General features: G+C 36.2%; 2 protein-coding genes across 3 annotated transcripts in view; both read left to right on the forward strand.

Moving 5' to 3' along the window:
• The window catches only part of LOC142337764 (dynactin subunit 4-like), a 618,078-nt gene that overhangs the window by 362,791 nt on the left and 237,189 nt on the right, over window positions 1-18,098 (forward strand). The window lies entirely within an intron of this gene.
• Window positions 11,952-12,973, forward strand: LOC142338524 (uncharacterized). Its single transcript, XM_075388308.1, has 2 exons — window positions 11,952-12,187; window positions 12,469-12,973. The coding sequence occupies exons 1-2, from the start codon at window positions 11,957-11,959 to the stop codon at window positions 12,772-12,774; spliced, it is 537 nt and encodes a 178-aa protein (XP_075244423.1). The 5' UTR covers window positions 11,952-11,956; the 3' UTR covers window positions 12,775-12,973.

An 18,098-nucleotide genomic window follows, 5' to 3' on the forward strand; every position in this document is an offset into this window, starting at 1 on the left:
ATGTTTGAAATCGGGAAATTCGTATTTACGTAGTCATTTTTCAGCAAGTGGTTTACTTTTCTCAAGTCAATTAATAGTCTAAGTCTTCCTGAATTCTTTCGTTGTGCGAAAAGTGGACTACTATATCTTGATTGAGACAAAGTTGTTATCAGTCCGTAATAATGCATTAGTGCGAGCTCTATTTGTAACTCATTTCTCGAATGGACGGGCGTTGGAGGGCCTTGTTCGTAAATTGGTATGCTTCTTTCTGGAGTTAACTTTATTTTTAAATCTGTATTATATCCAACGTCAAATCTGTGTTTCGCAAAGATATCACTGAGTTCAACTAGTAGTTCACCTACTACTGCTTTTTGCTCATCATTGAGGGCTGATTTTTCCCGCGGAAACTTGCTCAAAAACGTTATTTTATCCTGATTATTACCCTTTGGATCTAATTTCTCCATTTCTTGCAGTTTTAGCAGTTGCTCATAGATATCTCTCTGCAAGGGCGACAAATTTGTCGGATCTGGGCACATTTCAGGCGTTGGGAACCATAGTTTTTCATATTCTGGCGCTGGTTTCGCTGGTTGAGATTTTCTTTTCGGGGTGTCTGTAACTTGAATTAATTGATTTATTTCTGTTAAGTAATTTTCGCTCATTTTTGCAACATTTATTAATTGAGGATCTACTTCTAACAACTTTTCTGCTTGGTCTGATGTTAAGAATGAGAATTTGGCTATTTCTTCGCCTTTATTTATGGTAATTGGGTGGTCAGTAATGTTCAGGACATAGATGTAGAGAATGTTATTTTCAGCAACTTTACTTAGAGATGATGTTAATATTACTTCACTATCTTTTTCAAAGATTTCGTTTGGAATTATTACTCCACAAAGGTCAGTGAATGATTCTAGTTTATCATAGAGCTTACATTCTATTACTGCTTGTTGACTCGGCTGTAACACTTGCTTTTTCTGTGTATAAACTCCAAATTTTTTGCGTTTTACCACTCTTCTAGGTTGCTTTTCTGGCTTTATTTCTTTTATTTGTAATGTTTGATCAGGGAATTTAATTTAACTTTGTCCTGGGCAGATGCTAACTTTGTGTTTAACGAAGAATGGGTTGCCTATTATTACAGGAGTTGTGACAATTAAAACAAGGAAATCTTCTGTAAATGTTTGTGTGCCCAATTTAAATGTAATTTTAATTGCTTTATCAATTTTAACTATATTGCCGTTTGCCATTTTAACTTTATCTAGATCTGGCTTGTCTATTTCTGTTATTGAATTGATATTTGTGTTAATTAGTTCCTTGTAAAACTCACGACTTATCACATTTGCAAATGCTCCTGTATCAACTAGTGCGCGTCTGTCTAATTCTCCATTAAATTTAACTTTAACATAGGACAATGTTCTGCCTAAAAGTGGGACAATGCTAAATAATTGCACGCAATGATATGCTTGAGAACAGTCAAGTTTTGTGAACAATTTTTTTCCAGCAAAGTAATTTATTGCGTCGCTCATGTTTGAAATCGGGAAATTCGTATTTACGTAGTCATTTTTCAGCAAGTGGTTTACTTTTCTCAAGTCAATTAATAGTCTAAGTCTTCCTGAATTCTTTCGTTGTGCGAAAAGTGGACTACTATATCTTGATTGAGACAAAGTTGTTATCAGTCCGTAATAATGCATTAGTGCGAGCTCTATTTGTAACTCATTTCTCGAATGGACGGGCGTTGGAGGGCCTTGTTCGTAAATTGGTATGCTTCTTTCTGGAGTTAACTTTATTTTTAAATCTGTATTATATCCAACGTCAAATCTGTGTTTCGCAAAGATATCACTGAGTTCAACTAGTAGTTCACCTACTACTGCTTTTTGCTCATCATTGAGGGCTGATTTTTCCCACGGAAACTTGCTCAAAAACGTTATTTTATCCTGATTATTACCCTTTGGATCTAATTTCTCCATTTCTTGCAGTTTTAGCAGTTGCTCATAGATATCTCTCTGCAAGGGCGACAAATTTGTCGGATCTGGGCACGTTTCAGGCGTTGGGAACCATAGTTTTTCATATTCTGGCGCTGGTTTCGCTGGTTGAGATTTTCTTTTCGGGGTGTCTGTAACTTGAATTAATTGATTTATTTCTGTTAAGTAATTTTCGCTCATTTTTGCAACATTTATTAATTGAGGATCTACTTCTAACAACTTTTCTGCTTGGTCTGATGTTAAGAATGAGAATTTGGCTATTTCTTCGCCTTTATTTATGGTAATTGGGTGGTCAGTAATGTTCAGGACATAGATGTAGAGAATGCTATTTTCAGCAACTTTGCTTAGAGATGATGTTAATATTACTTCACTATCTTTTTCAAAGATTTCGTTTGGAATTATTACTCCACAAAGGTCAGCGAATGATTCTAGTTTATCATAGAGCTTACATTCTATTACTGCTTGTTGACTCGGCTGTAACACTTGCTTTTTCTGTGTATAAACTCCAAATTTTTTGCGTTTTACCACTCTTCTAGGTTGCTTTTCTGGCTTTATTTCATTTATTTGTAATGTTTGATCAGGGAATTTAATTTAACTTTGTCCTGGGCAGATGCTAACTTTGTGTTTAACGAAGAATGGGTTGCCTATTATTACAGGAGTTGTGACAATTAAAACAAGGAAATCTTCTGTAAATGTTTGTGTGCCCAATTTAAATGTAATTTTAATTGCTTTATCAATTTTAACTATATTGCCGTTTGCCATTTTAACTTTATCTAGATCTGGCTTGTCTATTTCTGTTATTGAATTGATATTTGTGTTAATTAGTTCCTTGTAAAACTCACGACTTATCACATTTGCAAATGCTCCTGTATCAACTAGTGCGCGTCTGTCTAATTCTCCATTAAATTTAACTTTAACATAGGACAATGTTCTGCCTAAAAGTGGGACAATGCTAAATAATTGCTGAACATGTGGTGTTGGCTTTGGTGTGGATTGAGGTACTTGTGTTGGGAGTTGCACAGATTTATTCACTTTACATTTATTATTATTACTTTTGCGTTTTCTACGCTTTTTGTTACTTTTATTATAAACTGGCTCTATTACTTTATCTATACTAGGACTAGACGTGCTTTCGTTATAATGGTTAACTGAGTTTTTATAATTTTTATTTTGTTTTTTAAAGTTGGGTGGCTTTATTAGTTTTTTTGTTGATTAAATGGGAAATTCATACCTCTCATATTTCTACTTTGGAGTGCACCAGCACGACTAAATTCTTTTGCTTTTTGCATACCATATCGGTCTTGTCCTGGACTATCGTAAACTATACCCTGTCTAAGAAGGTTTTGAGGGGTATTTTTTGTTGGGAACCGATAAACTGGTCTATTAACATAAGCTGGATGAACAAATGGGGGACTGTCTGAAGGTTCGGTCCAATAATTACGAGTTTGTGGCTGTTCGTTATAATGAAACGGTCTAGGGGCATTAAATTGTGGTCTAAACTCTCGGTAATTATTAGCACGAGGGGCATACTGTTGCTGGGGCCGATAGTTTTGCTGAACTGGACGATAATTAGGCTGATATTGAGGGTAATTTGGTCGATAATTTTGATATTGGGGGCGGAAATTTTGTCTATAACTTTGTTTGTAGACTTGTTGTGGGTAATGTGGTGTGAAAATGTTTACTGGGCCTTGTTCTGATGGCTCATTTTTAGGTGCTGTTCTCTGTTCAAGTTTCTGCTCAAGTTCTTTTTGATTATTTGAAATAGTAGTTATTGCTTTTAACATTTTATCAGTATTTGTTTCCGTTATTTCATTAAACCCGTCGTCGAAGTACTCTTCTCTGTTGCACATCTCCCTAATTGCAATTTGTTGGCTAGCTAAGGTGCATAACTGATCTATTGTATCTGTTTCTGGCCTTTCTAAGAGCTTAGGCTTAAGCCAGTTTGGCATAGACTTAATAAAGAAGCGCTTTATTTGCTCATTTTTTCGATTTTCTGACATCTGAAGGGCAGAATCTCTTGCTGCTGTCTCTTTCGAATCTACGAGCTTCTGGGTCACCTGCTCCTGCTGGCGCTACTACTATTTCAGGTGCTGGATTTGCTTTATTGGCTTCAGTTCTTAACTTTACTAAGAAATTTTTAACAGTGTCTGTTTTTGGATTAAACTTTTGATTCTCTAACTTTATAATTCTGATCTCTCTCAAGTCATCCTGTGTGAATCTGTGTCTTAGAGCTGTTATACTGTCTTCAAAAACTAGTCTGGTAGCCTCTGGTAGGGTTAAGAAGTATCGTAAAGCGTCTCCTTTTAAATGTAATTGCAGAAAGTTCGCTTGTTGCGCGTTTGCGATTGCTGCAACTCCGATTGCACCTGTTATTAGTTGTTCAAACTCGTTAAAATTGTCCGTTTCTGATCCGGAAAAAGGCGTGATGTTGATCTGCGCGCGTGCCATTTTGCTTTTTACCCGATTAGATTATATACTTTTCGTTCATACAGTCTTACTTTCGTTCTAAAGTATTAAATAGCACACTTAACTTAACTTAATGGAGAGATTAAGGGTTTTTAAGAGATGAAAACAGTTAAGTGAGTAGCACAAGAATATCAGAAAGGAAACTACTGAAACCATTAGTTCAGAAAATAATAAAGATGGGATGCTTATAAACCTATTCCTAAAGCTCCGGTCGAATCGTCAGACTTATATCGTTGAAGCCGTATGGGCCGCCGAAGTCTCACCTCTAAAGAGTGCCCCTTAGTCTAGGAAAATTTGTGGGGACCACGACCGCACAGGCCTTGTGGAAATTGCACTCAGATAGGCAACAGCATAATTGACCGAAGTCACGGTTTGATTCATTAACCTCCGGAGCTGGGCGGGGAAATAGAATATAATTGTTTTTATTTTGTTTAATTTTATATTTTGCCCTCTTTTAGATAATATTTAAGTGATGGTTTCAGTAATTTAGCTTATTCTGATGTTATCTGATAATCAGTAATGATGTTGTCAAGATTAATATCTCTGTCAGATTGAAGTTTGTTACGAATAAGGCCAAATTTGCGAGCTTTTTGATTTAGACTTTTTGCGGTCCAATAAATTGCAACACGTTTATCATCTTTATCTAGCACATAAATAACGATGGATTTATAAGCTGAAGAGGAAAAAGCGCTTACTCTCTGAGCTTGTGTTTTATTGCTGTTATGGGTGTAGTTGATGTTATTGCCTTCGGTATGTTCAACAAAATTCGGGGAAGCGCGACAATTATTAATAGCGGGGAGAATTTGTTCTTTATAAATTGACATAAATAAAGCACCAAAATTAATTTTACAAATTCATTTACTCACAATATCCTCGTTTGCAAATACGCTGTGTTGTTTTTGTCCGTTGTGGCGGCTGTGGTTGAGTTTGTTCCAGTTATTGTCCACTCAAACACTTTTGAATTGTTGTTACAATTAGACCACGTAGACACAACCACTATTTCCACCCATTCTTTCCTTTGTTACTGCTTTCTGCATTATCGTCTTGCTCGGAAAGGAAGTGCTGGATGATTGGAGTCTCTTAAGGTAATGAAGTAGAAGAAGATAAAGAAAGTGTCAAAAGGAGAAAAAAAATGTCAAATTTATCAAAGAATTATTCAGAATTTCGGTTCGTTAAACTGGGAAACAGTTAATAACTCCTGTCACCATGTTACGCACTGATTTTTGTAGTGTTCCTCGTGGTGTTATTGAGGTTTATATCAGAAGTAATTAACTTGAATAATTGGCATTTTACAAGGACTTATTTTGGTGTTTCACAGTGCGATTTTTAGCGGATATAATTTGAATAAAATTAGCTAGCAATATCCTTTTATTGAGCGGTTCAGATGCGTGATATATCCACTAGTTTGCCTTGCATTTTAGTGTTAAGTTAGTCGCTATTTCTTCTGTAACTTAGTTTATCAAACTTGGAGGTTTTTCAAGAGAATTTCCAGTTCAATCTTTAATTATTTTAGCAAGAATTGTTTAATAATTTTAACAAGAAGTTTCTCAAGTTTTATCAAGTTTAAGTGTAACTGATTGTCAGGCTGGCTCTCCGGTGTTCTGCTGATAGTGGGTTCCGCAGGACTGTGCCTTCAGTTGTATTGGTCCTTCGCAAATATTTACTGATTTACAAGTTGGGCAATTTCCGGCTTTTGTACGTCTCTTGGTGTTTGTTCAGTGCATATACAATTCCGTATTAGCACCTACTTCATCAGAATAATTACTTCACCAAGTACATAATCTCTCATGAAGTTATTTACTGATTATGTGAATTTATCATCAAGAACTCACTCAAAAAAGTAAATATTGAGGCTTTTAGGCACTTGAAGTGTTTGCTAGTAAAACTGTCAATCTGCGGTTGTTTTTCATAAACATAAACAAATTAGGGTTTACAGGCCTAGATGGAAATACTGGCTATATATGGCCTTGAAACTAACTGAATATGAACTAAATTATAGCACTTATTTATGGATATTTAAAGGAAAATCATCACGTAACTATAAGGAACGAAATAGGGGCGTGACAATGGTCTAAAACGATTTCAGAACTAATTGCACAACGCTATTTAAAGTTCGATTTATATCGTTATGAATTTCACCTAAGTAAAACTTATTCTAGTTTAAATTGTATTTCTTTATCTAGAACACTAGATTTCTTTATCAGTATATACACTAACTAAAACATTATTCTAGTCAACTTGGATCTATTGGTTTAGTTGCTTTTTTATTGCCGTTTTGTCTTGATTTCCTTGGACCAAAGAGCCAAATTTCCTAGTTCTAAGTTGGCGGTTATTGAATTAGTCATATTTCTTGACGTTGCAAGGTCATCTGAAACATCCAAAACATTGTATAATAGAAGCGTAGTGTAATCATGCGAATTTAAATCATTAGTATTGGAATCCGTTCGATGTTCTCTTTTTATTTGTCTTGTTTCATACACCTGAAGGCGAAAACCTGCTTACATTTTTTAAAGTTTCGAAATGGATATGGTTGAAGTATCGTTTTCGCTGGAACCTCTTCCACCTCTTTTGACGTCTATATCTGAGTCTTTGACTCTCTACCTCACTAGCAGCCAGTATAACGATTCAATCGGACTGGTTACAATGAACCCTTTATACGATCAGCGCCTTCCTGTGTATCCTCCAGTTCCGGATGTCAAACCAACTTTGAAGAGAAAAGCGACGTCGCCTGTACAAAATAGCGGTCCTAAAAAGGTAAGACTCTCAACTCTGTTGAATCAGAGCCTTATTCTGTTACTGTGTTTTTCAACATGCTTCAACGGAAGGATCTTGTGACGACAATCAAGTCTGCTAAAAACTGCCGTTTATAGTTTTATTTCATAGAGATTTAATTATTCATCGTTTTGTTGCAAAATTTGTCGGTTTATCCTTTTGTGCTATATTAAAATCTATTTTACTTATACTTTTATGACGTAGCTGTTTGAGCACAGCTGGCCGTGAACATAGATGTTTACTATTGTAAGGCAGAGAAGATAAGCGATTGTTTTGGGAAGTTTTGTGTAGCTATAAAGCCTCTTTAAAATATGCTTTTGATTTTAATGTTGATTGGCAGGGTTCTCCTCCAAGGACACTTGCGTCTAGCTCTCCATCTAGCAACCATTTAGGAAGTGTAATTCCTCAATTTGGAACAATGCCTGATGGTCGACCAATTTGTCCGATATGCCACATGACGTTTGCGGTAATGGCCGTCGCCAAGCGCCATTTTCAAGCAAAACACTCGGGCATTGTGTTCAAGTGTGAGATATGCGGAGCTGAAATTGGTCGAAAGGATAAGTTCAAGGCTCATCTGATGTCAAAGCATTCAATGTCAACGGACACAGCAAAATTCATGGCAGATAAAGCGTGAAGCTGTATTTCAAATAGTTGTTAGATTTAGAACTGTCAAAAGTTGAATAATCGAATTGAACTCCTTTTAAGTTTGTTAGCCAGTTACCTTTTATATGATCTTACTTTTGTCTAAATTTTTAAATTTGACGAATTGTATATTTTAGTTTTGCATTCTGTTGTCAACAATTTAAATTTTAGACTATTTTTTGAGTTCTTTTTTTCGTCGCGTGTGACTTAGTTATTATTCCAAAAAAAGTGGCTTCAAGTTGAGAAAGACATGAATTGCCTCGACCGTAGGTTTGTTAAAGGGGTCAGAAGTTCAGAGCCATTCTCGTTTTTGTTAGATCAAAAGAGTTTATGCTCAACGGGAAAAAATTGGGCACAGTTGTAACTGTAACGATTGCTGATAAATTCTTCTAGAGTAAATAATATATTTCTACTGTTGGTTCGATTTTCAGTTTATTGGTTCAAACGAAAACAATTGTTTCGACTGTATTCCAGGTTTCTCACAAAAACCAACTTTATTTCAACGAATGAAATCATTCCTTAACCCGATTTAGTGCACATTAGTGAAAGCCGAATGTGATGACAAATAATCTTGCAATAGCAACATTCAACGTAACGATATGATAATAATTTTAGTTGTTTTTATAACAATTGCAGCATTGTTTTGTATTTTTTACGTGGCAAAAATGATAATCTTTATGTTAAAAATGATAATCTTACATCCAGCAGTGCCGTGAGTAATAATCTGTGGTCATATATAGCATGTGGTATTCGCACAATTAACGTTTACATCTTGCAAACAAGAAAATATGATTTGTTTGTCAAAATATATTAGGCAATTATGGTTTATAACATGGTTTATAGATCACAGGAAAGTGTACAATTGCCAGGATTTTAACACCTATTTTTCCATGACATTTAGGATATACATGAACTCAAAAAACTAAATACATTCCTAAACCTGTAGACAAATTTTGTGTTATTTTCAAGGAGACAAAAATATGTTGAGTTGAAGTCCTAAAGTCCCTTTAGAGTCCTAAAATCAAGTCCAGGGTAATCACAGGTACAGGTTCAGTTCGTCTCTCAAGGTCACCAAGCTATCAGAATAGTAAACTTGTTCTGATTTTGTTATAGCAATTGATTATATTGCACTAGAAAATTGCAAGACACCTGTCTTATGTCATGTTGACCTTGAAGATTACTCCTCAACGTTATCTAATAATTTTTATTAAAAATTCTGAAATTAACAATATTTTAACAAGTTTTTCTGAATTGCCAAAATATGTTGCTCTTTGGAACTTTTCATTGAACCTTAAAAAAAGTTAAATAAAATGTTTTTATCAAGTTTTCAGTATCAATGTTAATGAAGTCGAATGGTAATAGTACAACCGTAGCCGTTCGTTTTCTGTTGTAAATTTTTGAATGTATACTCAAAATTGGCAAAGATATTCGGAAAGCTCTGAAAGTTCGAAGTAATTAGTTGACGCTTAGTTTGACTGACAAGATTTTTTAATTTTTTCTTTTTTGAATCGGAAATCGAACTCATTTAATTTTGTTTTTTTTTATAGCCAGCCACACAGCGTAGCTGAAGCTATTATCGGCCTTATTTTGGTTTTCTGCAATCCAAATTTTTTACAATCCAAAATATTTGGATTGTATTGGTGTGCTGTCTTTTTTAAAAGATCTCTTCAAGCTTTTTTCGACTTTTTCACGTCAGTGAGAAGTCAAATTAAAGCGGTGATTTTAGTCACGCTGAAGTAGCAAGGTGAGCAAACATAAGAGCATGTTTGAGGCTTTATTTTTTCAAGCTACTTTTAAAATGGAGTCAAAAATTGGTGTTTGAACAATTTTTCGGTTTTTGAGAGGGAATTTTTTTCGCGTGCGTCAGTTTGACTTCTGTTTTCAGTGTTTCTTTTCTTTGAGTGCTTTCAGTTTGATACATATGTGTTCTAATTGTGCCCATTTGCAATTTCTTGACTTCATCATGAGGCAGGTAAAACTTTCATGACTTTGACATTTTCTGTCGTAAATTATATGTGACTATTTGATTTTGTCCACTTTTTAAAATCTTTTCTGTTGTCTTATCACTTAGTTTCATTAATAACAGGTCTGATTGGTTTTATAATAACGCGCAAACGAACCTAAATAATGTTTATAGTTAACAACTTAATTTTTTTTTAAGATGACACTACTTTTATTTTCCTTTAAATTTTGACTTAATTTTTGAGTTTTTGTTGTACTTTTTGTATTTTTTGTTTTCCTCTTGTTTATTCTCATTAAAGACCAGACTCATGGACTGCTAATAGGATTTATTTTTGTCGATTTAATTGTTTCTGGTCAAAGTTGATGCTTTCTATGACTTTGACACCAATTGTTTTGTAAGAAATTTTAGAGAATTTTAGCTATTGTTTTCTTTGACTTATACGCTGTCCCATTTTAAAAAGTATTACTGAACATTTTATTTTTGTTAGTTTTTGTACGTATTGCTGCCTTACCCCTCAAACTCAACAATGACAAGTCTCACTTGTTGCCAATGACAATTTAGTTACCCGAAGTAATTTTATCGGTCGGTAGCTATTGCTTTCTTTGACTGTAAAATTATTTGCCTTCAAAAAATTTTAGCAAGTTTTTTTTGCAACAATTTGTGACTTTTTTGTCGTATCATTGAAAATCATTAGTGACAGGTTTCATTGACATTTAATTATAGATTGCTAATGACAAATTTTGGAAAATAATTTGTTGCTGGAGTCCATAGATATCAGTTTTTTATTTTGACCCTGTCTTTTCGATAAATTAAAGTGTTTTTTGAGTCTTGATTGTTTTTGTTGTTCTTGAGGACTCTTTGCTTAGTCTCAATATTACCGAATCTAACAGTTCTTATTAGCCTTCTCATGTGGTGGAAATAATTGTCAGGTCATAAGCTAATTCAATTCTCTGAGTTGTATTTCACGACTTGCTCTGTCGTGGATTGTATTTCCTGCTATGTTTTTTATTTCGTCGTCAAGATTTTTTTGTTATCACCATATGACGTCACAACCACTTCAAATCTGCCTTTTGTTCATGCAATTTGAACTGAGTTGCGTGAGTGAAGCCCTTTTTCACACTTATGGGAGCGAGTTCTTGTCGATTCGCCTGATTAAAGGTTTGGTCATGCGCGACTTGCCTCACTCTCAAAAGTGACTTCCTCACTCTTCACTTCAAAGAGTTAAGTCAAGTGAGTGTGTGTCACTCTAATTGAAGGTTATTTGAGAGCAGCTAGTAGAAGCAGGAATAAATTAAACAGATTCGTTATCGAAATATTATCGATTAATTAGTATCTTTCTGAGACTGCAGATCTACGAAGCTATTGGGGCTATTTCTGATTGAAGAAATAGCCGCAATAGCTAGTATCTTCGTTAGTATCTTTTTGAGACTGCAGATCTACGAAGATATTGCGGCTATTTCTGATTGAGGACTTGAAAATGAGTGAATTAATGTTTTGTATGCTTTCAAAAAGTTCACTTGCCTCTTATTTTCAAACTTATAGATCTGTTTAAAAAGCTCATGAAGCTCAACTTGGCTCAATGCGTACAACTCACAAGTAGCCTGATAAATTTCTCATTATGCGAGAAGGTGTTTTAAAGTTCTTGTAATTTTTTAAAATAAAAAATAACAATTAAAACATTTGGAAAATTTTTCAGGTAGAAATGTCACATCTTTTATCGGCTGTTGACAAAAAATATCTAAATCTCAAACTTGCGTTTATCTTTTGGAAAAACTTTTCGAGCGTAGAACATTCAATTTGAGCTGTTTACGAAAAATGGCAGAAGTTTTAAGTTTCCCGTTCTTGAAGTTCGGTGATAAATCTGGAGTAAATAAACAATTTTTTATTTACTCCTAAAAAAACTCAAACTCCTACAGAAAATTGAAGTTTCAAACAGTTAAATTACATATCGCCTTGGGCAATATAGGATATGGTCATACCACTCCAATTATTCAAAGGCTGTCAGTAAGTGCTTGAGCAACAGCCAAAATAATGTTTTCCTCAAGTATTCCAATTTGAAAACTGGCTGCTTCTACTTTTTAATCTTTTTTATGACCATGTTCTCGGGAGCGCTGTTCTTTCTTGCATAAATTGCCCATCGCACTTTCAGGGTTTTTAAATGGATGCGATTGAAGTTTCAGTTTCACTGGAAAATCTTCCAGCGCTTTTGGCATCTATGTCTGAGTCTTTGACATTCTACCTTACTGGTAATCGACCTGATGATTCAGTTGGCACGGTTACAATGAGCCATAAATTCGGTCAACTCATCCCTACGTCAACTTTGAATCAGGATATGAAGCCAATCTTGAAGCGAAAAGCCGTGCCTGTAGTAATTAGCAGTCCCAAAAAGGTAGTATTGAGTTCGTTCTGATCTAAAATTTTAGTCAATGTAAAAGTACGATGGGAAATTGACGGGACAGTCGCTTGTTTCCGTATATTCGTGTGGTATTTATGACTTATATATCGATTAATCCCCAAAATGGCGGATAATTGCACGAGTACTGAAATAGTAGATTCTTCACCATTTCTCGTCGAATTTCCCTTCTATGCCTTATCAATGTCAAGTGGGAGTGGGAAAAGGGGGTGGGATAGATCCAAAATTTGTTATTTCAATTGAGGTATCAATTTAAGGTTGCTGTAAAAGGTTCACCTGTGAAAACGCAGGCAGCTACTTCTCTATCAAGTGCTCAGGTGGGAAGCGTTATCCCTCAGTTTGGAACAATGCCTGATGGTCGGCCAATATGTCCAATTTGCCACATGTCCTTTGCAAGGGTCACTGTTGCGAAACGACATTTTCAGGCCAGGCATTCAGGGTTTATGTACAAGTGTGAAGTTTGTGGATGCGAATTTAGCCGAAAGGACACCTTCAAGGCGCACCTGGTGTCCAAGCATTCGATGTCAGCTGATACAGCAAAGTATATGGCAGATAAAGCGTGAAACCAGTTGCACGAGTTTTTTGAATATAGTATGCTTGTCGTGTTGAGGGTATTGGCCGATATTCAATTTGAGGTTACGCAGAATGACGTTAAAACAATAGCAATTAAAACAGGAATCTTAACATTACATATTTACAGTAATCTTATGAGAAACGTAAACTGAAATCCGAACTGATTGATTTGACATTTGTTTACTTGTATCATGCTATGCTTTTTTGCATGAATCTTTGAAATTGCTGGTTTTTCTTCGTGGTACTGAGTATTTGATTTTCTTTCCTGGAGAATAGCTTTTAGTATCGCTGCGAAGTTGTAAGCTCAGTGGAGCTATATTCCGCTGCTCTTGGCTTTTACAATCCATGAATTGAAACGTATTGGGGCTCTGTTTTTTTACGTTTTGACACATTTTTCAATGACTCTGATCGTTCAAAACGGTATAAACAGGTAAGGCCCAGTGGGCATTGTGTTTCATTAGAGACCCAAAGCTGAGGTTAGTAGTCCATCAAGTGCTTAGAGTATTGCAGCTGCTGGGAAGGCCTTAATTCAATATTAAAAGGTCAGTTTTAGGAGTTTTTGAGCCCAAAATTGTGCAATTTTTCTATTTTTTTGACTTTTTTTGAGCTTTTTTGTTGGATTAGTCTTGAATTGACTCTTGTAAAAGATGGTAAAGGTCTTTTCCATGACATAATTACTTCTTACGGTCATTTTAACAGTTTTATTTTTTGGTACTGCACACAGAGTAAATAGATCTGCAATTGATTAATAGTTTATAAGCAGCATTGTTTCATATTGGTAACGATAATGATGGCTATGGTGACAAACTTCGATGACTGACCAGAGGAAACGATACCACATCTACAAACCAGAAGAAACAAAGTTCCTTCTGATTGCTGAATCTCAAGCTAGAGAACTAGTTGCAGGCAACCTCAGCATCCTGTCGCTCCCGGGTGGGAGCATAAGCGACGCCTACAACTTCATCCACAACGAACAGCAGTACGAGATCATCATCCTCTTCATAGGAGGTAACGAGCTTATCTCTGGTTGTGTTCCCTCCTACAAGCCCCCTAGTCAAGTAGCACAGGAACTCCATTCCCTAGCCAACTTCCTAGCCCCCAGAACGAAGGAGTTTTTTCTGCTTGGTATCTCAGAACGAGACGAAAACCAGGAACACACAAAGAAAGCTAAAGACATCTTGGAGGCTTTGGCAAAGAGAGCTCCTGGAGTGGAGCCAAAAGTTCCATGGAAATTCAGAAGTGTAGCGAACTACATTAGTGGTAAGAAGTAATGCCGAGAATATAGAACTTATCTGAACAAAGGTGCTGTACAAGCGGTACAGCAAACAGCTCAACAAGAAAGGCAGCCTCGACAAATAAAAGTGCAAAGGCTTCCACACTTACTGCCCCTGTTGTGGCTGGAATCGTCCGCCTTGTTCATCATCATCGCCATCTTCTCCTGCTTCGTGAGGTAACTCTCCTTACCCTTTAGTTTCAGTAAGAAAAGGTGTCTCTAGGCTTGCCAACTGATACTGCAACTAAGTTCAAATCTTAACTGTTCGCTTTGTTCAAAGGCACCACCTTTAGGTCGCCTCCGGACTAGGCTGTTGATAGTTGAATATGGGTAAGCTTTGTAAGTCTTGCAAAAAGCAAATATCAGCAAACGAAAAGCCATTCCAATGCGTCTCCTGTAACACGCTTTTACACATGACTACTGAATGCACACTTCTGTCACAAACTGCAATCACTGGTCTTCGAGAGCTAGGTGTTAACTGCATGCTTCTTTGTAACGCGTGTGTTGATAAAAGCGAGCGTGATAACTTCATACGCTGCAGAGCACAAACAGTTAGCGAAAATAGTAAGGTAGGAGAGGAACTTACTTCAAAAGCTTGAGGAAAAACTCAAAGAAATAGTAGATCAAAAAGCGAATGATGCGCTCAATAGCACTTGTGAAAATGCAGAGAAAACGTACGCTTCGGCTACAGCTTCTAATCCCAACCCAAAAAATCCATAACTGAGAGGCAAACAGATCATGGAAAGTCTGATTACAACATCGCAAAAAGCTTTAGATTGCAAGGGGTCAAAGAAGACCTTATTAAGTCAAAGGAAGAAAATCTTGTCCCAACTGCTGATGAAGTAAACATGATATTGGGTGAACTTGGGGTAAATGCGACCGTCAAAGAATTCAAAAGATTAGAAAAATTCAAAAACGATAGCTATACCAAGAACCCTCCTGGTAACTTTACAATCTGAACATGAAGTATGCATGGTGTTTGCTAGAGCTAGAAAAAGAGGGAAAGTCTTTCCCGAAGAGGCGTATTCCAGCCAGCTCTTACAAAAGACAATCCCCTGAGAGAAAATTTAGTCCTTCAGAAGCGTAGACAACTACTAAATTAGGGGGTGCCTAGAGAAAAAATCAAAATGAGAAATCTTGAACTGTTCAATGATGGAGTCAAGGTACCCCTGACATGCCAGAGGACGTTCTTGGCCTAATCAGGCGATTTTGACTGGGATTCATCAGCATACTACAGCTAAACACTCGAAGCCTGGTAGACTTTGAGAGAAGAACCAAGCTACCAAATGAAATTCCATCTGAAATTTTTAATGTCTCTGTGAAAGATGTTTAGATGAAAATATTTCTTCTTCTGAGCTGCTTTTGCAAGACTATGATATCTACCGAGAAGATAGGCCTCTTGATGGAAATAAAAAATACTCATGGGGGTTCTTTGACAGCTGTTAAAAATTGTCTACAAGCCGAAAAGTATGCAAAAGACGTATCTGACTCCTGTGTTGCAGTTAAACTGAAAATTGATAACAGCTAAATCATTGTTTTTGCTTTTTATAACCCTTCAGCGAACAGTATCTACAGATATAACTCTGACACTTTTTGCAAGCTTTTTAAGTTATTCCCTAAAACATTCCTTTTTTAATATGCGGTTACCTAAATTTCTCTCCGGCTAATTGGAAAAAAGACAGTGAAGAACAAGAGGTACTATATCTGATAGAACGCTACCTCCTAATGCTAGCCATAGATTTTCCGACCTGCTCGGAAAACATACTCGATGTTGCTGTGTATAAAAACTGTCACGTTCATGCACAAAAAAATTGAAGCTGTTGAGAAAATTTACAACTGTTCTGATCATACTCCAATTAGACTGACAGTTGAGGTTGTGCATACTGAAAATAATACATCTCTTGAGACTTTTAGAAGCTTAGTAAATGCAGATTTTGATGAAATGTGCACAATGATGGGAACCAAACCTTTTAATCTTATGTGCCATACAAATGTTTATCAAATGAGTGAAGAATTATACCAGCAATTTGAAGACTTAATAGACCTTAACGTACCTCGTAGAACACGACATCGTCAGAGTCTCCCACCGTGAATAACGGCTAGCACTTCTAATCTTATGAAAAGTCTACAAAACCAACAGCAACTACTTGGTACAAAGCCCGCGAGCTACCGCAAAAGACATATAGGGACTTTTAGAACTGTCGTGACTTAAGCTGTGGAGACAGACAGACTTCTTTATCAAGAAGATCTTATGCGACTAGAGATACACAAATGGTTTTTAAGCACTTGAAAAGCTTGAACAAATCATGCAGTCTCCCAAAACTACTTGTGCAAACAGTACTTGTGCAGACTTAAATCCAAAACAAGCATGAAAGTCTCTGACAAGGTCAATATGCTGAGTGAGTTCTTCCAATCCGTCTTTTCACTCATTGTTTTATTCGATATTAAAGAAATTGAACCTGAAAAGCCAGAGTTGACAAATTTTAGTGTATCAAAATATCTCTGCGAAATATTCTTCTGGTCATAGATCCTATAAAAGCTCGAGTTGCAGACGGCTTACCACCAGTGTTCTACCAGAAAACTTGTAACGAAATAGTCAAATGCCTGATCAAAATTTTTAAAAACGTAAAGCGTCTAAGAAAAATACCTAATAGTTGGAAAATTGCAGCAGTTTCTCCGATTTTCGAGAAAGGCGACAGATCCGTTGAAATTTACAGACCAGTTTCTCTGTTGAACATAATAAGTAAAACATTCGAAAAACGTGTATACTATGCCCTCTATGAGCACTTTGTCAAATTATTAACGAAATATCAATACGGTTTCGTAATGAGATCTGAACTGACGAATATGCTTGCCTTCCTGCAGAGAATATTTGAAAGCCTTGATAAAAAGCGTTTGATAAGGTATCTCGCCGTAAAATTCTAAAAAAGAAATTTGCCGAAATGGGCGTTGGCGGCTGTCTAATTCAAGTTTTAGATGACAACCTGAAAAACAGAAAACAGTTTGTAGGAGTCGATAATGTTAGCTCATAAACCCTAGATGTAACTAGTGGAGTGCCGCAGGGCTCCTTGCTGGGCCCTCTGCTGTTCGGTATTTTTATTAATGACCTCGCTGACTTGGTACGATTCGGTTACCCTATATTTTTCCTGAAGATTTGAATCTTTTATGTAGTAACAAAGGGCATGATCAAAAACAAGCTGACTTAGATGCAATAAGCAACTGGGTAACTGAAAACAAAATGGGCTTAGCAATGGAAAGGTGCACGATCTGTTTTAAATGGGCTAAACAAATTTTTTATCTCCGGAATGAAATGCTGAGCAACAGTGAAGTAGTGAAAGACTTGGGGATTCATATACACGAAAGCCTGTCTTCTGTAAAGCACCTTGAGCACCGAGTTAAAAAAGCAAATATTGTTCTCTATCTCCTTAAGCGCAATATTTCCCCGAAAATTGCAACAATTGCGAAACTCGGTCTCTACAAGTCAGTAATTGTTCCAGTACTAGTCTACGGCCTTCAATGCGTTGCGCCCACAAAAACAGAATTAACTGTAATCAAAAAATTTAAAAAAGGTGCGTAAATTGGATAGCTGGAGTCCAAACCAGCTACGAAATTCAATTTAAACTGTTAAATCATCTGCTTCTTCCTGTGTATCTGCAATTGAATGACCTTTTACTACTAAGAAAACTGACATCCGAGGAAGTTAGGGAACCTAATCTTCCTGAGAGGTAAACAAAAAGTGCAAGAGCTCACGAACTGTTTAAGACATTGAAAACTAGAACTGAAAAAGCGAGAAACGAATTTATGTTAAGAATGGCCCGGACAGTCAACAGACTTGAAAAGCAAATAGATTTCACGAAAATGATTGGTCTAAAGAAACGAATTTTGAAGATCATGTGAAAATTTGTCGAAGAAAAGTTTTAAGAAACAAATAGCTGCAGCTGGCAAATCGTCTGTGGTTGTAACAGGTGCAGGAACACGAGTGCAATTTTTTAATGAACACGGAAAGGGAGAGAAGCCCGTCAGTCACCTGACTGAGAGTCC

This window comes from Convolutriloba macropyga, chromosome 4 (assembly GCF_964194025.1).
Source record: "Convolutriloba macropyga chromosome 4, txConMacr16.3, whole genome shotgun sequence".
Lineage (NCBI taxonomy): Eukaryota > Metazoa > Xenacoelomorpha > Acoela > Convolutidae > Convolutriloba > Convolutriloba macropyga.